The sequence below is a fragment of the Scatophagus argus genome, chromosome 15, assembly GCF_020382885.2.
Source record: "Scatophagus argus isolate fScaArg1 chromosome 15, fScaArg1.pri, whole genome shotgun sequence".
Lineage (NCBI taxonomy): Eukaryota > Metazoa > Chordata > Actinopteri > Scatophagidae > Scatophagus > Scatophagus argus.
In genome coordinates, this window is record NC_058507.1 from 18,028,843 (window position 1) to 18,056,399 (window position 27,557).

The window sequence follows — 27,557 nt, forward strand, 5'->3', positions numbered from 1 at the left end:
TTGTAAACCAGTTAAACGAGTTTAATCACATTTTATTTAACTTTATTTAAATCTCCAAATCAAAAAATGGAGTCTTTAAATTTTATGTAACAGTCACAATAGAGACGTTTTTTTTTATAACTTTAGATTCATGTGCCTTAAAAAAAACAAATAAACATAAAACACAAAACAACATAACATTTCAGAGATGCAGTGGAGGGTACAAACCAATAAAATGATTATATTTTGGGGCTGACATAAGACAGTTAGGGTTACAGTATATAATATCTCAAGATATAAGCCCAAAAATCTAATGATCTGATATTGAAAAGTTCACACCAAGCAGTGCCAATGGTGTTACACAGCATCCACAGTGAATTAAGGTGAGGACCCATTTGCTTTCCACTTTCTGTAGATGTTACTATTTTTCACATCATCATTTGCAAAGCTGCTGAATGAGGGCAGCACCAACTGGTGATTTGATGTATTATTAATGTTTGATCATTACAGAACATCCCTTATGATTTTCTTCAGTTAATGTAATGTTAATGTTTTATTCTGATAGCTTCTTTGTTTTGATAGAGCCAATGCTGCCTTGCAGTTTCTTCATTTAATTGACACCGAAACATCAGTGACATTTCGTCATTGCTTTTGTCAAATAATTGGAAATTACAGGGATTGCTGCATATTTCATATTAACTCAGATTATTGTCGACCATGAACACGATGAGTGAGATTTTATGCCAATGTGGAAACTCTTTTGGATAAAATCAGTCAAATTAGGTCCCATCTCATCACATATTTCCACAAACACACCCTTTAAAAAAATAAAATATAAAATATAAGCCAAACTGTGTGAATTGTAAAAAAAAAAAAAAAAAAGAAGAAGAAAGAAATCACTGAATCCTTCTCCATGTGCTTATTACTGAATTGGAGAGAAAGTCTGTCAAGGTCAGCTTACATAACATGAAGCTGCAGCCTCCTTTGCAGAACAGACTTACAAAGCAAACAGATGCACTGTGTATTCATGTGTTATATGCTAAATGAAAACTGTGTTACTTAAGTTGTTATTATTATTACTGATCCATCTGCTCCCAGCATCGTAAAGGAAGAAATAGTTAAAGTCGCTTTATGTGTTACTATTATATAAACTAAGATATTTAATTGTAGCAAAACATTACACCAAAATGCCACTTAGTCATTTAGATTATGTTTAATACCAATTCCAGTCAACTCATTAAAAAAAAAACACAGTAAAATTATTTTCCACACAGCTGCTGCTTTTAGTGAATCACCTATATTATCACAGATGCTATTACACTAAAACAAACTGGAGGGGCAGCTTAAAGAATGAATCCTGGGATACAGGTGAGCTGCAAAAGCAGCACTGCAGCACACAAGTCATCTCACCCTGACCCTGCATCACGGTTCACAGCTCCTGTTCCCGCTGATTTCCCAGCTCAAATGGGTGTCACAGTGTCATGCGCAGCGTCCCCAGGCACTGTCAGTGGCCTCCACCTGCCAACTCATTGTTATTCTACACAAAGTCAGAGGACAGCATGTAACACACCGATAAAACACGTAAAATCACACCTAAAGTTAAAAAACATACATTAAAGGATGTGTTTCACATGAGAGTAATCACTCTATTTTGCTGAATGGCCCCTTGTTGAGGTTATCCACTATAAAACGTGAACTCTACAAAAACAACAGCAAATGAAAACATGCATCTGAATTCATGCGTATGCAAGTACATGTGTGTTAATGTGTATGTGACCACGCGTATATTACAAGACATTTTGACTTGATGATAGCAGGAAAAGCACAGCTGAAACTAATTTCAGCTCAGATCCATTAATTGTATCAGTGTGCCGTGACAGTGAAGGAACATGAACAATACCTGGACCCCGGGACTATAGCTCACCTGAGTGTAATGCAGTCATTTTACTGTAATCAATTACACCTGAACTTTTCTGAAATGTCTGCTGATGGTGTAGAGCATTTTGTCCTTGTCAGACAGGTCGGCTGCCGAGACAAATTTCCCCCCGGGGGGACGGTAAAGACTACCACTCTTATTGCGCCATTCACAATGTTACCTGCTGGAACAACCTGAGGGAAACGACTTAACGCTTTGAACACCAGATGGAAACTTTATTTTTAGCATGAGGGATCACAAAATCGGCACACTCAAAAAGTTTGCTTTGGCCTTGACGCAGCGTCAAACCTTTTCCCTCGCCATGATGAAGGATTTATTTCATGTATTTCTCTCCGCTTTTTCTTTTTCTCAGCAGAAAAGAACATTGAGAGAAACACCCACTGACCCACTCATGTGTCACCGGGTAAGGCACTACACCTGCACAGTTGCTCTGGTCCAAACTGACAGCAGTGTGACTGAACACACATCTATACGCAGCAGAACTCCGAGACCTGACATGCGTCTTGAGTTTGCGGCGTGAAATGACCGAGATAGCGAGGTCTGTAACTGACAGAGAGACTAAATCGAATCATGAGCAGCAGCAGCAGGTTATAGACTCCCCTGAAAAACAATGTGGGACTGGAAGACTGTGTGGGCACCTGTTTGCTGCTTGCAGTCTGTCACCGTGAGGAAGCAGCCCTAAGTGGATGTGACTGCTCTGATTGCACTCTATGGGAAAGCGAGAAGAAATAGCCTACCTCTGATCACCAACGCGTCATATAATGTTTCAGCGGACGCCCCTCCCCCTGTCTCGTTTTTTCCCCTCACTCAACCTCTCCTTTGACTCACAGAGGCGGCTCACCACTGGCGCACGGACCGTGGAGGATACGGGCAGAAGATGGCTGACTTAGCCGGGCCCCGCAAGCCCTCGGCGGCATCGCCAGCGTCACACGGGCCGCGGAGAAGCTGCAAGACATCCGCCGTCTGGCGACTGTAAACAGCTGCCGCCGCTTCTCTTTCGCCCCCCTCCTCTCCCCGCCTCACCGCAAATATTGACAGAAGTCTCACAGAGAGAAAACATGGCAGAGATGGAAAAAGAAGGCAGACCTCCGGAAAATAAAAGAAGCCGAAAGCCAGCTCACCCGGTGAAAAGGGAAATAAATGAAGAGATGAAGGTAAAACAAAACAAAACAAAACAAACAAAAAACGGGGGCTCTGTGCCCAGTTGCATGTGATTGCGCGTGGAAACAGGGTGCTCGTGGGGAACATGCATATGTGTTGAAGCACTAACCGGCGTCCTCAGTGAAAATATCCGATAGTCTACACTCAAGTGCAATTGGCTGCATGATAGTCCAACTTTGATTTATGATTTTTCTTTACCCAAGTTCTATTGTCATCCCCGCTGAATGCCAGCCTCAGCAGCGCTGCCTGCCCGTACACCGCCGTGCACAATGGATGCGGCACCCATTCACTGCTACTGTTCTTCTAGTAAGTTTAGAGTCAGTGAAGAATACGGTGTACGTTCCTGTCGCCTCCTGTCATAATTTAGCCGTTTATGTGCTTTGCCTTTCATGGCTTGCCCAGAGTTCATGGAAAATCCAGTGCGTCAGTGAAGGCGTCAACAGTGCCTCTACTATTACTATTAATACTATTACACTACGGCGCAACGGAGAGCAGCCAGTGTGCATAATTGGTGAAAATCAATGGGGGAACACTCGCATACCCACATTGCTTTTGGGGGTCCATATCGACTGCTTGGGTTTGCTTCTGAGTCGAGGTGTGTGTTTGTGTTTATGCGTGTGTGTGTGTGTGTGTTTTGCCCAGCTGCCCAGAGGCGTGTGATCCAGATGTGCGTGTGTGAGCTTTACGCACTCGACATGAGCGTATTGTCTCTCGTGTTCGGCCTGCATCATCCTGTCCCGATAATCAGCCACACGTTGTTTCTATTCGTGTTTTTTTCCTTTTCCCTCCCGCTCTCGTTGCACATTGTGATATTTGAGCCCTGAGCTTCGTGCGGTTCATTGTGGAGACAGAAAGTGTTCCTGGCTGGTTGTGTGTGTGTGTGAGGCAGGCTGTGTGTCCGCTTTGTCTTCATCTCTTCATTGTTTGTACACATATGGCTGGAGACACACACACACACACGCACACATGCACTCAGATATGCAGGTGATCACGTCGAGAATGAGAGTGGAAATTGTGATTTAGGCTGCTAGAGGAAAAACGAAGGTGCTGGCTTTGAGGGAGTCCTGAAATAACCCTGGAATAAAACCTTTTTGTATTTAGACCTTCCCACACGGCCGCGTTCGTGATCTTCTCTGTTACTGTAAAACAAGAAGGGAAAAAAAATCATTTCATTCATGACAATCTAAATGCTATGTTGGTGAGCTCAGCTGCCAAAGATGCATTTATTATTATAAAAGAGCGACGAGGAACAGGCAGCAAACTGCAGGGTTATTGCATGATAAGGTAGCCTAGTGAAAGCAGTTTCTGGGAGTGTAATGGGCAGTACTGAATTTTACTGTATTTATGTGCTCCACTTAGTTGAACAGATGCAAATCTTTTCAGAGTTGTCCTTGCTTGTTATCTAAAGATACATTCAGGGTTGAGAGAAAAATGATTTTTTTTTCTCAGTGACAAAATGCAGTTCAACTGGAATTTATTTTCTTGCTGAAATTAAAAACATTTCTCATGGTCTTCAGTTTATGAAAAAATACATTTAAGCCACTCTGCTGCTGTCTGGTCCTGATGACAGGAGGGAGGGATGCAGAGTAGTGGTGGTGGTGGTCAGGCAGGGTCTCTGCATGGAGAAATTTGCTTGTTTCTTATCAGGGGAGCACTTGAGGTGGTCTCAATGGAGCCTTTAGAATGAAAGAAATTTTAATGAGAATCGTTTAGGCACAGTAAAGTGTTCTCTGGCCACAACAAGTCCAGGTTTTATTTGCTCAATTTTTATCATTACAACGGAAAGCCATTTATTATAAATCTATTTAGACCTACTGTGAAAAAAATGGAATCAAAATTCTCGTCTTATTATTTATCAGACTGACCAGGTAATTATATGTTGTCAGTCATCAGTCAGAAATGATGTTTTATTTGCAGGTTTGTCAGTTGGGCTCTGAGATGATAGATGCTGTGAAACGGGTCATCCTTCAGGGTTCAGTGATTTGACATCTTTTATGTTTGGGAGAGCAGACATGTCAATTAAACATCTCATTTGATTGAAGCAGCTTCATTTGACATTTGATTTATTGCAATCAGTCAAATTATGGATGGAGTTTTGAACTCGAAGATGGGCCTGACCAAATAAAAATGTCACTAGATTGTGAATTTATAGACAACAATTTTGTCAGCACAAAATGCAGTCCATATAGTTTTGTGTTTTGTGCTACGTCTGCCATGACGACTCCACTATCTCCATCAATACCAGCAGAAGCTACTGAATGGAGCAGCAGATGTGGTTAAGGTGTCAAAACACTTTCAAAGACTACACAAGTTCGATTGTAGCTCATTATGCAACTTCATCTCCTACTGCGCACGTGCACTTTCACGCCGCACATGCACACACACACACACAAACACAAACACACATGAGCAGCTGTCAACAGATTTAATTTAGGAAATCACAGATCCACGGATAGAATGTAGGGAACTGGAGAATAGCTGCAGCCTCTCTTTAAATACCATCATTGTTATTGTGACATTATGGGAGCTAAAGTTGAAACATGTTAAAAAAGATGCCTTTGAAATGGTACAACACAGAGTTACTGCGTAGCCATGAGAGCATTACACCTATATACAAATCAAACCGTAAACCCGGATCCAGCATTGTGACCTGCAGTGTTGCAGTTAGTTATCACCATAACATGGCTGCATGATAACAGTCTCCACCACGACAGTAAATCAAGTAAGTTTAATGAACTGACTTTCTCCTGAAAACTCTTAGATTCTTCTGTTCCAAGCGTTCAGAATAAAAAGCCCCAGTTTGTTCTCTCATCTTTAATATTTCAGACCAAAGTGAGAGGAAAAGACACACACTCAGACGCACAATGTGCCCTTGTGAGGGATCACACTCCTCGGAAAAGCCAAACAGTCTGACAGTGTTTCCTTCATCTGGCTGCTTAATGTGTGCCACGGTAAAATAAGCCCCGGTGAGTAATCAAGCAGAAGGAGGAGTGGGCATGGAGTGGATCTGAGAGGCTGGAGAGAGGGTAAGAAACACTGGAGAAAGGAATGTATACAGCGCTGGGCTGGCTAAGCTGTAAAAACTGTAACCTGAGTGTCTCTGCTGGATCAGATATCAAGGAAAGTAGAGGGAAATGAAAGCAGAGGAGAGGGAGAGGCAGAGGAGGAGAGAGGGAGCAGGGGAGTGGAAAAGTGGAGAGGGAGGAGGCAAAGGGAAACTTGGCGTGTGGATTCGGGAATGTTATCACGGTGTACAGTGACCTGCTCTGCTTTCAGCCCACAAGGTATCCAGTTCCCACCACCATCACTACCACAAGCCCTACTGGCCCTGACTGGGTCCTGCTGGAGGGAAGACTGTGGAGAGGCAGAATTTTAAATGGGTTTTAATCATGATCCACAACTGAATATGTGGCAGGGAAGTGCCAGCTTGTGAATCATGTCTTTACTTTACATATCGTGAGTACATCATTAATTATCCTGAAAAGGCTCAGTGAAAACCACCATTTTGACTTTAACTGCACCTCGGGCCGATGCTGAAGAGAACAAAGTGGGTGTTTCTCTGCTGATGGTATCTTCTTCTTGATGGTGTAAATAAATACACCTGTCACGGACCAAAATTTGGGTTTAGGGTGAAATTTGCCTTGAGGCTGGCAGTAAACAAAAGGTTAACATGAGCAGGAATCATCCTCTTGCACTTTATTTTACATTTCTCGGAAAGTCGTTAAGATATTGTTCTCAGGGCCAAATTCTTGAACTGACAGATGGACAGACCAGCTGAAGTCACCACCCTGCAGCCGTGCACTTCAGCAAAAAGTGCTGCCCTATTTGAACTTTTCTAACTTGATAACTCGACTGCATAAAAACTAATCTCTTGGCAGCCTCAAACATAAACTTCACTTCCAGTTGACCTTTGTTCTGTTGGAGGCTCTTAGAAGACTTTAAAGCAGATAAAAAGAGATTTTGTCTGCATCAAACCGGATGAAAAAGGCTATACTTCCATTATACCATATAGACGTATGCAGCTGTCTCTGTGTCTCCAGTGCTTGTTCCTAACCAGCTCACACAGAGCTAAAGCTGTTGCCGCTGCTTTGATGAGCCGCCAAACAGTGTTAGATTCCACTCTTAATATTACTCCCACTTTTTCAAAGTAGTGGGGTGACACAGGACAGGATGGTGGGAAGGACGGGGAGACAGAGAGATGCAGTGTATTTGTCTCCATGGTGTGGTTATTTTACAGCTACATCCGTTTTACCCAGGAGTACATGCAGGCTGGGTTATGCTCCAGTTCGTTTGTTCAAAAGCAGGATTTGAGATTTTTTTTCCCCTCGAGGTTCCATCCTTGCAGTAGGGCTAATTTCTGTAGTTGTGCTTGCCAAGGTTTGGCCCTTGAGTCTGTCAGAATTGATGCTGTGGCCCATGAGTATGACATACATGATTGTATTAGAAAACCTCTCTCTCTTTTCTTTACATATTTGATTTTTGTTTATCACGTGGGGGATGAAAGCAGAGTGTGTAGGTATGAGAAAGACCGTATTTGGCCATATTTGGGGCATTTGTGTTTACACCTGTGGGACATTTAGTGTATATAGTTCATCTGACCTGCATAAATGTTTTGAACTGCCCCACAAGACATTTACTGACAGTTTCTGTTGAAACACGACGTGGTGTAAAATGCCATGAAAACAGGGTGTCACCGCGGGCCTAAACAGTCCCGTATAAAGCTGTCAGAACCTAACTTTAGCTCTGCTCAGGAAGTGGTTCTAAATCTGACTTCCAGGAATCTTCAGACAGAGAGAGAGCACTGCTGTCACATCTGCAAACACAAGTTGTCCTCATCAACAGCCTTCCTTGCTTTCATCACCATTTTAAAAAGCTCTGTGACCAAAATAGCTGAGATTATAAATGTTTGGATTAGACTTTAATTACTGTAAATAATGGCTGCATATCCTTCATAGCTGGATGCTGACACTGTCCAACCTTGAAGTCCAGAGAGTTCCAGATGTTTACACACTCATGTTTGCACGCTATGCCCTCAAACTTCCTTGCACATAGTTGCATGCGTGGTGCTTTGGCTTCACCTGTCACTGATTTGAACTGTGCTCCGCACCTTTGTGCCACCTCTACTCACTGACCACACCACCACAGTGGTATTTCATAACAGGCCGATCAATAACTCCTGTCGGTCTTCATTAATAATGCCTCTCCAGCATTTAGACAAAGTCCTTCCACTAAGTGTGGCAAATTCACTTCTGCACAGAATAGCAGAAACTATATGCTCTGTATGAACAAAGCAAAACGGAGGCAAAGCTGATCCTAGGATAGTGCTACTACTCTGCAATACAAATACAACACATCATGAATTTTTCTCTAAAACGCTTAGAAACTGAGTGAATATGCTGATGAAGCAGGATAAAATATGCCTCTGTCACTCCTATCCTGTGCCACAATGTCTCAAATGTGCAAAGAGATACTTCTGTCCCAGTCTAAACAAATGTGTGTGTTGGTGTGTGTATGTATGTGTGTGTGTATGTGTGTGTGTTTGTGTGTGGGAGGGGGCTCATTCCTACTTGTATCTCCCTTACTGTAGTACGACTGTAAGCAAAAACTGCTCTTTGTGTTGGTGCTCTGTTAATTGAATTTGTAGCAGGTAACTGAGTCAATGGACCAACCTGTTGTCTGCAGGCTGTGGACTCTGACACACTCCATACTGTGTCAGTGTGCGTGTGCGTGTGATGAGCCATTGGAGACACTTCTTTTTTTTTAATAGCTGCAGAAGGTATTTTATTGTGAAAACATTTCTGAATACACCATACCCATCCCATCTGAGACTTTGTAGTTTTTGTTTATTTGGCCAAATTAAATTATGGTTTTCCAGTAAGGTCACTTTTCCACGCACAGGAAATCCCAAATCAATACTCCAGACCTGCCTCCAGCTGTGGGTGAGCAATCTCCAGCCATCCAAGTTAAATTTTTCCTCTGTCATCCTCTCATTGATGACAGCCTGGTTGATAGACATGAACTTGCTGTGTGCAATGTGCTCAGTTCACTTCACACCTACTTCCTTCTTCCAACTTGTCAACATGTAAAAGCTGCCCAGTGCAACTTTAAAGTTAATATATGTGCAAAGTCTGTGTTCACAGCACAATGTCAAATCTGACCTTGAGCAATATCTTATTTTTTATGTTTTTGGGGGGAATTCCTTTTTAATTATAGATGAGCGGTCAATATTTTTAATTAACTAACATCATTGCTTTATCAAGAATTTACAGAGGAGGCTGGATGGAATTTTTTGAAAGAGTATGGGAAATACATCAGATTGGATCACAGAATGAATTTGGTTTTGGTTCTTTTCCCCTCAGAATGCAGCAAAACTCTTAAGACAAATGCACATACTCTTGTGGGAGTGTGTGTGTCTATATTTTGCTGTTAAATATAGATCAACGCAAGAGTCAAGAGTCAGATGTGCTGGGTGGTACTGAACCACTCCAGCATGATCATTTCAGCTCTGACATATCGACAGGAGCTGTTTGTAATTGACATTTAACTGCTTGATGTAGTGACTGATGTGTGACTACCGCTGCTATCGTGAGATAACATTCACAGTGAAGTGGGACTGGTTGTAAAATAATGATCTGACTCGTGTCTTGTCGATTCGATTTGCAGCAAAATCCACCAAAGACAAGTCAAGGTGGCTCATCTCTGTGGTAACATCCTATATACTATATTGCTGCTTGGGGGGTGTGTTTGTCTTTGCAGGCCTGTAATATGATACAAGCTGTTGTTGTGTGTTAACTGACAGACACCAAGTCGGGTCCCATACCTACGGTTGAATTAATACAAAAAACTGTGTTTGATGTGTCTGTCGTCACAAATATATTCAGCACCAGCATGTGAAAAACATCACTTAGCAGGGGGCTGAGGACCAGTGTTCCCTATAAGCTGAAAGTTTAGTGACCTGTGACTAATATTTTATCACAAAATAATTACATCTGATTCATCCTCAGTTGCTGTTGTGGGTTGTTTTCATAAAGAACGTTTTCATCTGTGTTTTAGATTTGAATGGTAGCTGAACCATTTACCATAGTTTAGGGTTCAGTGAATAGATGCTTGTGGTAATGTTCCAGCTGAGAGGTGTATGCTGATAATGGACTCTGTGCATTAGCAGGCTTATGTTTTTGTTTTGAGTACAGTGTTTATTGACAGTGCTGTGAGAGGTTATTATAAAGGAAATACTTTTATATATCACCTGCAAAGAGTTTTAATTTTTTTTTCTGTATACCTGCACTAAATATCTGCATAGCTGTGCTGTGCTGCTGGAGAATGTTACGACTTTACTGCCTTGCTCAAAGCAACTTAGCTGCCGATCCATTCCATGACATGACTCAGTGTTTACTGAATTATGAGATGTTCTTAAGCTATGAAGTGTTCTATACTGCAGCAGCAACAGCTGTAATATTATTTGACTCTTTATTAATGTTTTTACTGTGATTGTTCGCCACGAGGAATTAGTGTACTGATGTACACTCTAGTTATTTGTCTTGTGCTGTATCTACTCTAAATGTCTAATTAAACCAGTTAAATGTTGAAAACCAACCCACAGAATTAGTTCAACATATTAAGAAGCACACTTATTTGCTTCCTTGCTGGGCTTTAGCTTCATATACACTAAACATGGAGCTAAAGTCAGCAGGCAGTTAGCTTAGCTTAGCATATTGAGAAAAGTGCAGCTTGTTGTTTTTACACTTAAGACATAACAAGCTGTTCCCCCCTGCTTCCAGGCTTTATACTAATCAAAGCACCCGCTGGGTGTAACTTCACAATTACAGATGCTGATATGAGAGTGGTGTCGAACAATGCGTGGTATTGATCATCTGACTCTATGCTAATAAGTGTATTTCCCAAGATTATGCACAATTCCTTCAATATTTACGGTCAGTCAGTCACTACAAACTCACTGCAAAACCACTTAAGTGGAAACAAAATGGGAAAACTGTATGTTAAGGGTTTGTTTTTCCACATTTTGCCCTTTTAGTTGGCTTCTGTTGAGAGTCACTGAGAATAAGACCCATGATGATACATACTATTGTTTCATACTAATATTTCTGTTCCAACTAAATAGTAATATAGTATAGCTCAATAACAGCACAGATTCAAAAATAAGAATAATCTTTGACATGTTGTTAGATTACACAGTTTCAGGCACCTTCGTTCCCCCTGGTCCATTTACCCCTGTGCCGTTTTGGCAACCGATTTTCAACCGAACAGATAAGGTGTAAGAACGATGAAAGAGCTTTTAAAGTATCTGTAAAAGAAGAAGAAACTCATGAGTCAAACCCTTATCTCTGCTCTCACTGTGTCTTTACTGTGCTGTGGTTTCTATTTATTGTATTGTGATAGGTTCTCTGTGCTGGTTAGTGTGCTGTGATAGGATTCTTATCAGAGGCTTTATTGCGCTCTGCTAACATCCTCCTCTTTTATTGTGCTGTGATAGGGGCCATTAGTTTGTCTGGTTGCACACAATGCGGCGTTTGGACAGAATTGGCCCCAATTAGCTTGACCTGTACTTATGAAGAAGACCTTGAGGAAAAACCTACATTGTGGTTTTCTTGGGGCACTGCTTTAAATATTGAGGGGCATCGCAATATGTCTGCCTAATTAGTTGAAGAAATGTGGTCTTGTTTGCAGCTCTAAGAAGCTAGTCTGAAAGTCAAGGTCTCAGGAGAAGCAGAGCAAATGCAACAAAGTAGCAGACTGTTACATTTACCTTTATAACAAGTGACCTCAGATCTCATTTATCTTCATGCTTTTTTCAAAATGTTAAGATTTTTGCTTAGGTAACATGTATATTGTATGTGACAGTATCCAAAGGTTGCTCCCATTTAATTTGCTACTTTTTTTATACTACAGCACTACTCTAGCAGCTTGTAGTGCAAGAAATACAACTCAAGCAGGATATAGTCTGCACTAAAACTGGTCTACTTTTAGTTTTAGTGATTGAATCTTTGTCTTGGGTCTCACCAGCCAACTGTTTGTGTTGCAGAGTTTTGCAGAGAACACCATGAATGAGCTGCTGGGCTGGTACGGCTATGACAAGGTGGAGCTGAGAGACTCTGACAACCTGGAGATAGGGGAGACGCCACAGCATATCTCCGTCCTCAAAGGTGTGAACCTATACATACAGCACACCATTTTTATGTTTTTAATCAAAGAATGAATGCATTTTTTGCCTGAATGGCCCATCAGTCAACATTCTCAACTGTTATATTATCCACCATGATGTCATGTGCTGAACAAAAAAGATCATGAAATTAATGTAAATATTAATGCTCATGAATGGATCATGAAATATGGCTAATGCAGTATGTTGAATATGTGTGAGACACCACTTTGTAAATGTGTTAACGGCCCTCATTATATGAAACTACTTCTTACTTTAAGTAATGGGTTCCTACGTGAACACATCAAAGCTAAGAAATTTAGGTCATTACACCTGTGAGGTTTCTTTATTTTTGTTTCTATCCTTGCTTTTCCAAGTGGTAGGAAGTGGGCAAGGCACAAATGGAAAATTGTGATGTGACATATTCCCATGCTCCAATCACAGTTTAGCAACATTTTAATCAAAATGTGATGACAGATGGACTATTTGCTTTTGCTACCATCACTGTCAGTCTTATTCAAAGCTACATCCACACTAAAGTCACTTCTGCTGAAGTGGATTGGCTTACCTTTTAAGACAAAACGACAAAAAACATTAAAGGAAGACAAAAAACAAAAACGAAGAATGTTTGATGACCTTTGACCTATGTTATTTGATTTTTGGCCACTAGGGGGCGTGCAACAAAGCTGTCACATTATGAGGTTGATACAGGGAGCTTATTAGCATTAGAGTTGCCTAGACACCTATCCAGGAGACAAAAGCAGTGTCAGCATTCATTCAGTCATGTTTGTGTTTACCAGACAAATCTAAGTCCAATAGTTAATCTTCTTTTAAAACTGTTTTTGGTCTACACCAACTCCTGAGGGAAATGTCTGACTCCTTAGCTGCTAAATGCTCCACTATGTTCACCAGGTAGTCACAAACTTTGTCTGCCATTTGGTGCTGCACAGGTAGTCAGTCAGTTTATTTGAGTTTTTTCTCTGAAATCAGCTACAACTAGAACGAGGCTCACAACAGCAGTGAGACTGAACCAAAGCGGTTAAGTTGTGGAATGAAAAACAAAAAGAATTGCTTAGACAAACAAGCTTTGTAGAACGGAGGACCATGACAGCGTTGTATGATAATTCTTTGTGTGTTTGTCATTACAAGCGACCCCGTTCAAATTACATTTGTTTATCTGATCCACTGCTAATAAAAGAATATTGATTGTAATGTTTTAATTTTAATCTTCTTTGTCGCTTGTTTAGTCACTAATATTTTGAGGTTCTGAACAGAAACATTTCCAAGTCCACCTTAAAAAACAGACATCACTCATGCCTCTAGTATGGTCAAAACTGACCCTTGTGTCAGACTTAAGGCATACTGTGCTCTTACATTAGTGCCACAGCATCTAATCAGTTGTTCAGTAATGTTTTATTTTGCTCAATTTCCCCTGTCTAGAAAACTTGTTGCCAAAAATGCCAGCTTCAGCAGAAATCGGCGAAGGCTCTCCGGATAGAGCCAACGGCTCCCAGTGTTTGCCAGCCTCTAGGAATGGAGTCACAGAGCCCTCCACCACACCGTCCACCTCCACACCCAGCACCAAGGAACATGGCAACTTGCCCATCATAGTCCCTATGATCCCCCCGCCACTGATCAAGCCCCCTGCAGGTAGGGAGCACAACACATTTTTGGAAAGACACAAACAGTAGATAATTTGAAAAGTAGTTCAGGCTTATACAAGTCCTGCTTTGTCAAGACAGCACTTCAACATGATGTGTACCAGCAAAAACCACTATCAAAATATACTCAAATCAGTCTAACTCCAGAGCCTGCACGAACGGTTTCAACTGTTTTTATGCTTACCCATTTGTGTGTTTTGAACAAGGCTACATTTTAAATTTCCAACAAGATCAAGGTCATTCTCAGCGCATCACAGATTGCAAATGTCTAACCACAAACATAAAGTCATTTGTCCAGTCAAAACCCCCAACTAGAAGAGCTGGAAAGGATTTTGTCCTCTGTTGTTTTCCAGACAGATGACATTGCGCTGAAAGCAGAAATGTACTGACTGATTCTCCAGCACTTAGCAGGAAACTGAATGTTTATGCAAGGAGAAAACTTTCTGTCTTTGCAATGGCCTGAAAGCCTCAAAACCAGGCAGGGACAGGCGACTAATGAGCTTGCTACCTGCTGTACCACCTTGTTTTCCTCCACCTGCCCAAGTGTCAATGTAACTGCATCAACTCTCTAAGGAAATGTCTGCGTTCCTCGGCCAGACAGAGGCCTTCATTATCCCTTACGTCTGCTGTGGCACAGGAGGTTGGTACGCCTCGGTGGAGGGAGCGAGCTGCCTTGGCATCGCCCAAGAGGAGTCCCCGCTGGCCCTCCCTAGGCGGGGAAACAGATGGTGCGATCCCACTTAAAGCCCAGCACCAACCCACCACCCGGCCCACAGCTCCTTCAACTCGCCCCCCCCACCTTACCCCACCCCCACCCTCACACATATGCTGAATTATTCATGTGCCCCGCAAAATACGACAAAGGACCTTTTGAGGTGCAGGTACAGCGGATGATGGTGGCATTTAGTATGGAGGCTGCATAATTACTGAAGGGTTTTTTTTTTCCCCTCATGCAGATGTGAGTGTTTTGAGATGGGCTTGTTACGAGTTGCCAGCATGCGCAAAAACAGCTCCACCTCTAGATCTCTCTTTGTATGAAAATGTTGAGACATTGGGAAAGATGTTGCAATTTCATATTGGCCTTCAGTCGTGTTTATTATGCACATACATTTTTCCAAGAAATTTACACACCCTGATCCACCCACCCAGTCAGATTGGAATGAAACTGTGTCTTGTTTTTTGTTATCACTGCAGTGGGCAGCAATCCAGATAGACTCAAAAAGCCAGAGAGACTATAGGAATGACAGAGGAGAGGAAAGGCATAAAATATGCATGTTGGGGCCACTGTGCTATCTTTAGGACCCCAGGGAGTTATTCCCTTAATTGTGAGTTAGTTTGTACTTAAAATCTGATGGCTCTGTAGATCCATTAAGCTCAACAAGAGGTGAAAAGTCTGTCCAGCGTGTGATAAGGAGGTGAGCGGGGGTGAAAGACTAATGGGCCTGCATTTTTTCGCCCTCACACCCGCATAGTCATAATGTGATAATTGGGAGATACTGGAGGGAATCTCGGAGGATCTCTCTCTCTCTCTCTCATTGCATCAGTGACGGCACTAAAAGCCCACCGCTCATCACCAGCAGTCAGTTTGCCACAGAAGAGGCATTTCACTGTCACAGAGGGTCTATTAAAATAAAGTGTTGCCCACACTGACCAGGAGGGATGAGGTCAACTGAAGATTTACTCAGAAGTTTGTTAGGGCTAACCATAAATCATAGGAGACAGAAGAGGTCTGCATGTAGTCTTTTTGACCTGTAAAACCCCAGTTATTCTTTAGAATACCTCCTTTGTCTTTGCAAAGCCACCCTCCCACACCGGACATGGATGAACATTCAGCATTAACTGAGACATAAACCTAAACGCTTACACATATCAACTTCAAATAATAGAAAACTCATACATAAATCCTAGAGCCCTGCTGCAAAAATTCCCATATACATACAAATATATACGCACAACCATAAATACCAAAAATTATTGTAACAGATGCATTTTTTTATTTTAAAATTACTGTTTTGTTTTTTTGTTAACATTTTTAGAACTATAATATTTATATTATTTATTTATAAGATTTTCAGAATGAATTTAGTCCAGAAAACTACTAATTATCACTGTCTCCTTTGTTTATTTTTTTTTATTATTTACTTACTTTCTATGCTTGACCACTTAAAACATTAACTGTGTATGTTACTTACCGTTTTGTGGTTTGTTTTTTTGTTGTTGTTGTTTGTTTCTTTGCCCCTAGTTTGTGCCCTTAAAGTGTCATAATTTTGAATAAATTGGAAAAAAAGAAAGAACCAAAGAGCAAAGTTGAACTTTTCCTGTACTTGAGCTCAGGTCAGGTCTTAGCTAGGATTGTTCTAGGAAACAAACCTCATCCGTCTGGCATTAATGTTGTCTTATGCAAACTGTGAGAATTATTTAAATGCTCTCTGACCCTGGTGTAGTCAAGACACTATCACAGGGTGCACATCAGCAGGGAGACTACACTTTCTGATAGAGCTTCCCGTGTGAACACCAGGCTTCATCAGAGTACATCCTTGCGTCCACTTCAGGTTCTGTAATACCCATAGAGCACAGCCGCAAATAGGCATCCTCCCATGTCCCTGACTCATCCGGTTCTACTGCATTTACCCATGGCAGGGCTTCATTATAAATCCTACAGTGGTTTTGTGGCTTGAATCTTGAGAGGATTTAAGCAGCCCAGCAGCTGGGCTGAATCAGCGGAGTTCATGCTTTTTGGTCCTAGTGTTTAATACATATAGTCGTTGCGTGCGTGTTGCATTGACTTACACTTAAAATATAATAGATGTCATTCTTGCTTAAGGATATTTTGTAATCAGAATGAGTCTGACTTTGATCACAAAGTTTTAGACATGCTCAGTAGCTCAAGATCAGTATTAATTATAATGTAATACATTATGAGTGCTAAATAACGATTCTAGTTATTTCTTGCTATTGATGATTATGTGAAACTAGCAGATGAGAATGTTTTGTATAAAGCCTTTATAGAAGACCTGCAAACAAGACCCAAGCTGAAAGATATCTGGAGCGATCCTTCATGGGGTCTGGACCTGAAGCAGTATCATGGTCTAAAATTACACACTGAACCTGAGCTCCATCCCAGTTCACTTTCACTGCTGGTTGGTTCTTTCCAGATGAAGATGCATCCAATGTGCAGATCATGTGCGCCTGGTGCCAGAAGGTCGGCGTTAAACGCTATTCTCTGAGCATGGGGAGCGAGCTGAAGAGCTTCTGCAGTGAGAAATGCTTCGCCGCCTGCCGCAGAGCCTACTTTAAGAGAAACAAGGTAAAGTTCCTTCCTTCATCATCAGCTCAGCACTTTGATATAACATCTTTTAGAGAGTTTGCGGATACAGTGTGTCACAAATCTCCTGGCAACTACATGTGTTCACCAGTGAGTCCCAGATGAGGATATAAAAGTGAAAATAAAAATGAAACAAGTGTGATACAAGTGTATGTATTGTAATTATACTTGTAAATGTGGTATTTACTGTTACCAGGTGGTGAATGATCATCAAGAATAGCACGAATTGGACATGAAACAGTGGTCAAGTAACATGAAATTATCATATAAAGCAATTCTCACATTTGGAGAAACAGTTTGACAGTTTGGGAAATACAGTTAATTGCTTTATTTGTGAAAAGACTGATGTCACTCTCATATCTGTGTGTTAAGTAGACACGATTAGCATGGATTAGAATGAAGACTCGTGGGAAAACAGCTTGTCTGCTAGGAAGTTCAAAACTCTGCCTATCAGCACCACTAAAACCTGCCATAAAACCTGTAATCTTTTTGGATTTTTTTTTAAATGGAAACAGTTTTCTTAGGCCTACTTGGTTTTTGAGTTATATATTAACAAAATTTTATGATAGTAGGCTGAAAAGTCCCAATACATTTTTTCCAAATGTAACATAGGTTACACAGTAAACTATCTTTAGCACTGCTGTACACAGACTACACTGTAACTTGAGAGGTCATCTTGTGTAAAGGTCCAGTTTGTATGATTTGGGGGGTAGGGGGTGAAGGGCAGAAATGGAACACAATATTCATAATTCTGACTCTAGAGAGGGCCTTTTGCATTTGTCACACCTTTATTGGCCACCACAGGAGAGCGTGAGCCGAGGGGTATTTAGTTGGTTGGTTTGGTTGGCAATCTGCAACCACACCAGTGATACTTAATCCTACATTCTAGACCTTTACTTTCAGGGGGACAAAGCTGCCATTTGTAGACAACTAGTGAAAACATGTAAAGACTTGCCTCATACATTACTGGTGGGTCAACAAGATCTGTAAGATTTGACCGCTAGCTAAGGTGATACCATGACATACTAGCTAAGGTACTAAGATTATTTTCACATGAAACTGGTCATTTTTAGCTTGCAGTGTGCATTTTATGAATGTAAAAATCAAATAATTAAACTAAGTCGCATTAGTGGGATAGCGAAGTTCACAAGAGCAATTGCTGTATATGCTGTATTATTGCCAGCTAGCAGAGAGCCTCTAATATGGCTGCCAGAAAATGTTACATCAGTAAGCTCTTTATAAGCACACGGTGTGTTCAGCTAAATGAAGTTTTCATGACATTTTGATAGTGTGAATATTGTGAGCAGGGGCTTTATCTGTTGTAACGTCAGTAATTATTACACTTAACTCGGACTCAAGATCTAAAAAGGTCATTTTGACTAAAAATCTTGTTTAAAAATGTGGACTTTAAAACACTCTCGTTAACTTTTTTGGTTTGGCTTGAACACATAATACGAAAGAACCGAAAGAGACTTCAAATATCATAGATTTTACCACAACAAAACAAAAGTTGTTACTGTGTTCTCAATCCTCCCCCTACCCGATAACTGTAGTTAAACACTCTCCTTTCTCTCTTGTACCAAAGCTGGGATATGTAAGGAATTACACTGTGAGTATGATGTGTTTTACTCTCCTGCTTGTTTGTCCTGAAGTCAGTTGTTCATCTGAACATAATCACTTTTCAAGCACTGCACTGGAACAGGACAAGATAGAGGTGCACTTAGAGTATGTATGTTCATTTCAATTAGTGATCTTCAGTTTCTTTTGTTTTTTGACACTTTCTCCCAAAGCATGAGAATCAAGCTGTACTGTTGCTCATACTATATGTTTTCCATTTTAGCTCATTAACTTTTATACTAAGTTTGTATTTTTCATTGTGCTTAATGTTGAAATGATGACAAATGATCTGTCTGGTTCTGGTGATGGCAAGGAGAGGCCGACATGTTGAAATCTCGCGGGGAGAAATGTGTGTCAGTTGCAAGAGCTACGGAACTTCATATCAGATCAAAACTCATTTTTTGAACTGGTCATGATTTTGGTCTTGTAGCTCCAGAGAAGGTCAGGAAAAAATGTAAACACGGGTCTGTGTCATTTGACACGCAGCAAAGCTGACAAGTCCGTTCCATGTCAGTCAGAGATCAATCAGGGAGGCCGTGAACGTGAACGTGACATCAAATGTAAAGTGACTAAAGCACTCTGCCATGATGAGCCTGGTCTACCATTCGCTCGAAATAAAAATACATTCATAGGTTTTTATATAAAGCCAGTGAGAGTCATTTAAAATATTTCTCTTGCGTGGTTATACAGTATACTGTGCAGGATATATAATTTAAAAAATAGTCTGGTACAATACATTTGTAGTTTGTTTAGTTCAGATATGACATGTTTTTTCAGTTTAATTAACATTACGCCCCGATCTTATGATTGTGGATAGTGTATAGTGGATCTGAAATACATTTTGATGACATTTCAGTTCCATGAAAGTATAGTGAGAAAATTGCATGAACAAATGCAAAAATTAAGCAATACTCTGTGCAATACTCCAGTTCTCTTTGCTCTCCCCGTTAATAGACTTGACAGAAATTTTAGAGCCATAGCATGTTCTCTCACTGCACTGACAGCTCTTCACTGAAGTTGTAGTTATAGAAAAGTCTGGATTTCAAAGTGACAGGCCAGATCCAGTCAGTCCTAAATAAAATCTCTTACCTTATGACCTCTGAAACTCAGCTCCAAAATACCCTAATACTGTACATTTTTATTGTTTAATTACTGTATAATTCATTCATGCAATGTATGAAAATTAGCAATCGGTGCTCTACTTCAAACAGTAAAATTTGATGAAGTGACCCACTTTATGTTTTACATAACAAATCTTGTTATCCATTGTGGAAAAACGCCTTTTGTATGTATCTCTTGGTCTTGCAGCTTTTGCTTAAGGAACACATTTTATTTTGTTATACAGGGAGTTAAAAGAAGAGTTTATCCTGACTATTAAAAATTTTTCAAGGTATAATTGAATGTGATAGTTTGGAATTATTACTCTAAACAAATGAAATCAAGATTATTGGTATCCTTTTGAAAATTAAGGACATAGCTATTATGTAAGGAAGTCTATTTCCGCCAACAAAGGAAATCCACCCTCATTTTTACAGTTACAACATATGTTATAAATCTTAAGTCATAATTACATATAAAAAATGTTTTTGTCTGTAATTTGTCGAAGGGATTAGTCTTAATCTTTTTTGGTGAGACGTGTTAACAGAATTTCATTTGATAGAAAATTAAAAGGCTCATTAAGATTACATGAAGTTCAAATTCTTTGTCACTGCCACCATCTCTCTCTCTCATTTTAAAAACATTCACTAGCTACTTATAATGCAAATCTTAACTTCTACTTAATATCTTTAGCTTAAAAAATTGCAAATGAAAAGTTTGAGGCTTGGTAGCCTGATACAATGGTGTTTCAGCTATTAGTTGTACACAATTCTGTCAATGATTCATTTAATATTTTATTGTTGTTTTTGCTATGAAAAACAACAAGGTCTATTCTCTGTTGATGGCCAAGTTGATGGCCAACCACCACTGTTAAGTGGTACTCTATATATATGTGTGTGTGTGTATAAAAAAGAAAGAAAAATTATACATATATATATATATATACGTGTGTGTGTGTGTGTGTAATGTCATAACATCGATTGTTGACCTAGTTTATTAATACTGATAAACGCTGAGGGTGGCATCTTCAAGATTTGAACTACAAAGGCAGCGCATCTTTATTGGATTTATGCATCAGCAGAGCAGAAATGTACAAATACTAACCAATGCCATCAATGTTTTTGCAGAGACTTAGGGGACATCACACACAGTTTCAAGACCCATATTGTTCATACACATACATTCCTGTTAGAGGCCAGCCAGCCTCGTGTTGGATGTTTTCTTCATCCATCGGGAGAATGCACACGTTCACATCATCACAAACACAGGAAAGGTCTGCTCTGCCACAGCGGCTCAGATTCTATATTTTGTCTGGCTCTTGCACATTCATGCAGGCCATTTGTGTAAGTGATACCCACGTTTCTTTTCTCATGCACCCACAAGGTTGGCCACAACAACGCAGCCTCCAGGCTTTCTTTTTTTTTTTCCAACAGAAAAAAATATTGTCACGGCTTAAAAAAAAAAAAGTATCTCATGTTTGCCTGTACTTTGGATAGGGGAGAGGAGATGTGGGGGAGGAGAGTGGGCGGAGGGTGTAGGGGGCAGGCAACGGCTCTGGCATTATGTTGCATGAAATATCTTCAGCTGCCTCATCCATGAAACCGAATCCCCTCCTAGAGTGACTATGGTTGCTACTTTCTCACATCTCTGCATAACCCTATGTAGTGTGTGTTTATGTGTGTCAAAAGATGACTGATATTTTAACTTGGGCTAATCATTTCTGTGGATTAGTCTGTATGGATGGTGCTGCTTCCTCTGCTACTCAATTGCTCTGTGTGTCATCTCACTTCGCCTGCTCCCCTTCATTCTCTTTTTGACTGTCCAGTACTGACACATAACTGTTTTTTTTCTTGTTTTGTAATTCACCGCAACTTCCTGTATTTTGCAGGTTTGCATGATGTGCACTGCAAAAGCCAGTCTGAGATAGCAGAGAAAGTTCACTGAGAATTTACGCGTACAACAACTATGATCTTAGACAGTTTGGGGGATTAAAGTGAATGAAATTTAATTATAGGGTGGAGTTTTGCTTTCAGCTATAGGTAGAAGCTGCTGTCACACTTTCACACTTTCCTCGCTTTATCTTACACCCACACATACACTGATAAACATGCTTGCTCATTGGACACAGTGCCAAGATTAACTTGGTAATTAGCACTGATCAATTACCCTCTGAGAGTGTGAAGCATGACAGCAGAAAGGTGTAGGTTAGAGGATGCTTTGCTTTCTCATTGAATCAGTGAGCCTTGTACTCCACCAGAACACATGTCGTCCACATGTCATTAAATGCTTCGTGCAGTTTGTTGCTACAGTATCAGTTGTGATGAAATGCCCTTTTTTGCAGTTTGGTTTGAGTTCAGGAGTTTTTGGGCTTCAGTTCCTTAGAAAACAAAAACTTGTCGATTAGTTACTTAGTTAGTTAGCATCGTCCATCACGGAGGAAATAATTACACTTTACTCACATCATCACATGACAATAGCAGACAGAAATACATGACTCAGGGTACCAGGCTTCTGCCCTTCAGCCTGGTTTATTGTAGGCTTTTTGTTGTTACCACTGTTGCTGAAAAGCAGTTTAAAGGAGGGATAATTCAAAATCCTGATAAAAAGAAGTCATCTGAAGTGAAATTTATTTAAAACAACCCAAAATATGCACAGATCACGTTGTTATTTAAATTTTAGAGTATAATTATCTTTGTATATCTTGCAAATAAGCATATATACCATGTCTTCAACTTCCACAACATTCAAGAAAGTGTTAAGCAGGTAGTGAGGAGACTCCAGCATGTGTTTTACTGCCGCAGCACAGGGCTTTTTGTTCACACCATGAAATTCTCCCCCGGAGACCCCAGACCTCCATCAGTGTCTTTCCCCGGGAGCTCCCTCCAGGCGCGAGGGGGCAGAGTGCCGCTTCATGTCAGCCCAGAAATGTCACATCAACTCAAACATACACACATACACATACACACACACACACACACACACACACAAATGTCTTCTCCATTCACAGCCCGATGGTTGCCGCCCTGCTCCTCAACACTCCACAATTTACTTTGCATCTCCATCGGCTGCCAGGGAGGGCACGCACGCAAAATGAATAAGAGAAAAGGTGTCTGGGTGTGTATGTGTGTGTGTGTGTGTGTGTGTGTGTGTGTGTGTAACCGTGTCTTCTGTATGTTTGACTGTAGTTGCTTAAGGAAATTTTTTGTGCGCGATGAAGTGTGTAATGTGCCTGCATATTCTGCAGCTCAGGCTCAGTGCTGGTTAGGAAGCCTTGAGGCCTGCCTGACACAGCTTCAGGGCACGGAGAGGAAGGTGATTATCTCATAGCTGCCAGCAATTCAGCTCAAATAAAGACAAAAGTAACTCCGTCTAACTAGATGTCAAGATTGTAAGATTGTAAGTGCATGAACTTGCATGCTTTTTTGTCTTTTGTTAAACTTGTAGGTGTGATAAACCAGACTCGTGAAGTGCAGCAAAGAATGTGCTTCATTTTTGCATTCACAGGCACACCTCATATTGTACATTTTAACTGTGTTCTGATGATGACCTTAAGCAAGAAATACTCTCTGCGACCTTGTGAAGTTCCAAGAACAATTTACCAATTTGGAATTCACAATCAGTATGCCATGAAGATGTTATTTCACAGTGACTTCAGAACAGCAGTACAAGGCAATTGCTCTGCGTTGTTCTTCTGCAATACAACTAATTTAGAGATAATACTCACAGCAATATGCTCAAATAGTTCTATATGTTAGATGGCTTCTCAGAACAATAAATGCAGAGACAAAACATTTAAAGTGTTTTTTGATAACCATCTGTTTTTCTCGCCCGTCATATGTGTTGTGCTAGGACTGTACCTTTATTTCAGAATTTTGGGTTGAGCTCTGCTGTGCTCATCTGTGTTTGCCTTTGGATTTGGAAACCCTGCCTATGAGTGTCTTTCACTGGGAAATGCAGTTCTCTTGGCAGGTGATGGGCATACACACCTGGACATGTATCCGTGCCCAGATGGAAGCTAGTGTGGTGGCAGCTGGTGTGACGTCCCCCCTCAGGACGGTTGAGTCGCCAGAGGGGAGCTAGGTGGCTGATGTCCTGCTCTGTCGTTCTTAGAAGGAACTTTAGCTGGATGACAGCTGCAGTTTGTTGGCATATGGGCATCAATAAGGAAAAAAAACGCCTTTACAAAAGTCTATCTATCTATCTATCTATCTGTCTATCTATTTATCTATCTATCTGTCTATCTATCTATCTATCTATCTATCTATCTATCTATCTATCTATCTTAATCCCATCTCCTTTATCTGCGTGTGGCTCCCTGCATGTGCCTCACGCCTCGCTCACAGTGCCAACACCTCATTAGTACAATATGCAAATGAACTGGCGCAGGGCCAGAGGGTCAGAACATAAACTGGAGACAGAATAATAGCACAATGGTGCATCTTTGTGTATGTGTGTTTGTGTCATACCTGTCCAGAGTAATGTGTGTCTTTATGTGTGTTTACCTGTCCTTTAGTGTGTCTGTGTGAAGTGTCCAGGTTCCTACTGAGTCGACGTGTTGTGTATGTGTGTGTTTGTGAATGTGCAGGACAAAAAATAGTTGAAATGATCAGCCCACACCCACTGTCCATTTAGTGCACTGAGAGCTTCTAGATAACCATGACCCCATAATTTCTGGTTTTGTGTTCTCCAACCTTTTGTGACAAAGTAAAAAATCTCCCCTGTCACACTGTAGAATGTCAATGCTGAACAATGTCTTCTCTCAGATTCTTACACTGTATCCTTTCTGTTACATACAATGATGAGATCATGAGACACAAAACAGCAATATTTGATTTACGTCATGCTGGGAATGGGAAACTCTACCTTGAGGTGAAGGAAGCAGATGGAGGGAGAGGCAAACTCAATCAGTTTTTGGACGAGAAATGTAAAATATACACCAGAATTGCCCTTTGGTATCATCGAGCGATGAACAGAGCTGAAGGCCAAATTACCCATGACAAATCAAAGGTTGCAGTGAGCAGTTTAAAGGGAACATGATATGAAAGAGTGCTGCACAGTCCAGTATCTCACCTGTCAGTGGCATAGGTTCACGATAAAATGTCAGCTTGGGGGCTGCAAACAGCATGATGAACATGTATAATTGAGGTTAAATCTCCATTTCTGATGAAGGTGGCTCAGTGCCCAGTGGCTTTTTACACACCGAGGTCCATGTCATATAAAATTGCATTTCATTTAATGAAACACTATGGAGCAATTTGGCATTGTGCCAGGCAAAGCTTCTCCAGTAACTTCTTTGTAACAAAATTGCCCACACCTGGCATAACAGCACTAACTGCCTCAGTTTTCACACTGCGCATAATGAATGACTCACAGAGTACAGGAGAAGGTGGCTTCTTTTCCAGCTGGCGTACATGTTTAAAGGAGTTTGTATATTACAGCATGGGAAATTAAATCCACAACAGCTACTATTTGAGCAAATTAAGCACATTGTCTTAGTACCTGATGTAATTGTTATTTCTATAAGAATATATGATGTTAGTGTAAAATTCTGTCAACATACTATATATAATACTATAAGCACTAGCTCCTTTTATGCTACCTTTTCAGAATTGCAGAATTGTTGCGCCGTTATTCCACCTTGCCTGTAATGGGCGACATTGTTGTTCTGCCTTTAAAGTGGCAGTGGAAGTAGTACCAGAACCAAATCGGCATCTGTTTAATTGCTTTTGGAACGCCGGCATGCTCTTGAGACTCACACACTGGGGCAATATTATGCCAGCATTGTTTGGTTTGGTGTAAAAACAAAAATAACAAAAAAACAAAGATGGCACGATCGCAAGTCTTTGTCGCAGCAGAATTTACGAGATCTCTGTGTAAAAATTTTCTTTTTGATTTGAAGAGTTTTTAGATATGGAGCAGTGGTCCTAGAAATGCTTCTTTTCAAAATGTGTTCATTGTCCAGAAAGATCATTTTGTTCTTTGTATTGAAGTTTTATTCACCCAGTTCAGGTTGACCCTGAAATACTGATAAGCTTCCTGTATTTTTCTCCATTGCAGTTATGAGTGAGAGAGTAAAACACGAGGTTAAGCATTTGCTATACTGTTCAGTATGACAAAAAGTCTCAGCAGAAGAATATGTTCCTTTAACTACCTTTAACTGCGTGAATGCACTGATGCACTTAAGCTCAATGTACACTCACTTGTCGGAGGCAAACTTACACGCTCTTTCTTTCTTAGCTGAGATATCCAAGTTACAGATATCAGGAATTTCTCACAGCTAAGATAGCCCATAGTGAAAGTTACTGTCAGTGAATCAGTGTTGTCTCAGTAGAAAAAGCACAGGTGTAAATAATTACACTTCAATATAAAGTTCACATGAAATTATTTAAACCCCAATTATGAGTAGCAGAGTGGGAAAAACATTTACTACTGACTTTTAACTCTGAGTTGGAGATATCGGAGACTTCTGACACTGACAATATCTCCCGCTTGGTAAAAAGAACTTCCAAGGTGTTAACGAACTGTTGGCAAAATAGCTGCAAATACACCACCACTAACACAATCAATTCCGCAACAACTACAGCTACTTTTTTTGTTGGTGCTGTTGGTTAGTATCTAGTTTCACTTGATCATAAACCACTACAACACAAAACACAGCAAAACCAGTTATTTTAAGCTGTTTAGCATTATCTAATTTGGCTACATGGTAAGCTGTTGGGCTCGCCGTCTTGGAATGTTGCTCCAATGTATTTTGTTTCTTCATGTTAGTGTAGATTGATATTACTGAATTTGTTTTTAAATGTGCTTTATTTTCCTGCTTTCTCTCAAATAAATGGCTGCTTGAATGAACACACACTGTTGTGGTTGCAGGCAGCACTTTGAGTGTCTGAACCAAATGTCTTGCAGCCTCCTCAACCATGCACATGCATGCATACACATTCACACACGCAGTTCTGTTGCAGAGAGTCTTGCTGATTGGTTTGTCCACAAACCAATGACTGTTCACCCATTTTACAGTCAACATTTCTGTTTGTCTTTCTCAGTGTTTTCCATTTCTGAGTTTCCTTGTTGCCTCTGTTCACCTGTTTATTTTGTCCATTCGTAAAAAGAAGCCATTATTTCTCCCCCCCAGGCGAGAGACGACGATGGCCTCGGTGGGAAATTACCCCAGCACAGCTTTACTCAGGACACGCCCAGGCTTGTCTTCAAGACAAACAGCGATGTGCTTGTAAGGACCATAACCATTTAACACCAGATAGAGTTTAAGCTTGATGGCTACTGCACAAATATGTTTTGATGTTGTTTGTTTGTTTGTTGTTGTTGTTGTTTTTTGTTAAAAGTGTATAATTTTCAAGTCATTTCTTCCTGACGTGTCAATGCACTGTCTCATATTTGGGCATTACTGTAAAAGTATACATCAATCATCAGACTCAACTCTGCCCAAAAATAAGAAACAGTACACAAGTGACACTCATGTTTTACATGCAGTTTGCATACATTTGAGTTTGAGATTTTCATAACTTTTTTCATGTGCATTCATTTGCTTTGCTCATTTTCCTTATACACCATATTCATGACTTCTGTTGGGGATTTGTAAATAACCAATGTACGCATCCAGAATTA

General features: G+C 40.5%; 1 protein-coding gene across 5 annotated transcripts in view; it reads left to right on the forward strand.

The window, feature by feature from the left end:
* Positions 1-2,120: 2,120 nt before the first annotated feature.
* The window catches only part of sobpa (sine oculis binding protein homolog (Drosophila) a), a 39,304-nt gene continuing 13,867 nt past the window's right edge, over positions 2,121-27,557 (forward strand). Inside the window, exons 1-6 of one of the 5 annotated variants that reach the window (XM_046413365.1) lie at positions 2,121-2,318; positions 12,117-12,237; positions 13,674-13,883; positions 17,050-17,201; positions 18,805-18,828; positions 27,067-27,162. In XM_046413365.1, coding sequence (XP_046269321.1) covers positions 2,142-2,318; positions 12,117-12,237; positions 13,674-13,883; positions 17,050-17,201; positions 18,805-18,828; positions 27,067-27,162 — 780 coding nt within the window. In that variant the 5' untranslated portion in view covers positions 2,121-2,141. The other 4 variants (XM_046413368.1, XM_046413367.1, XM_046413369.1 and 1 more) reach the window with 4 other exon arrangements.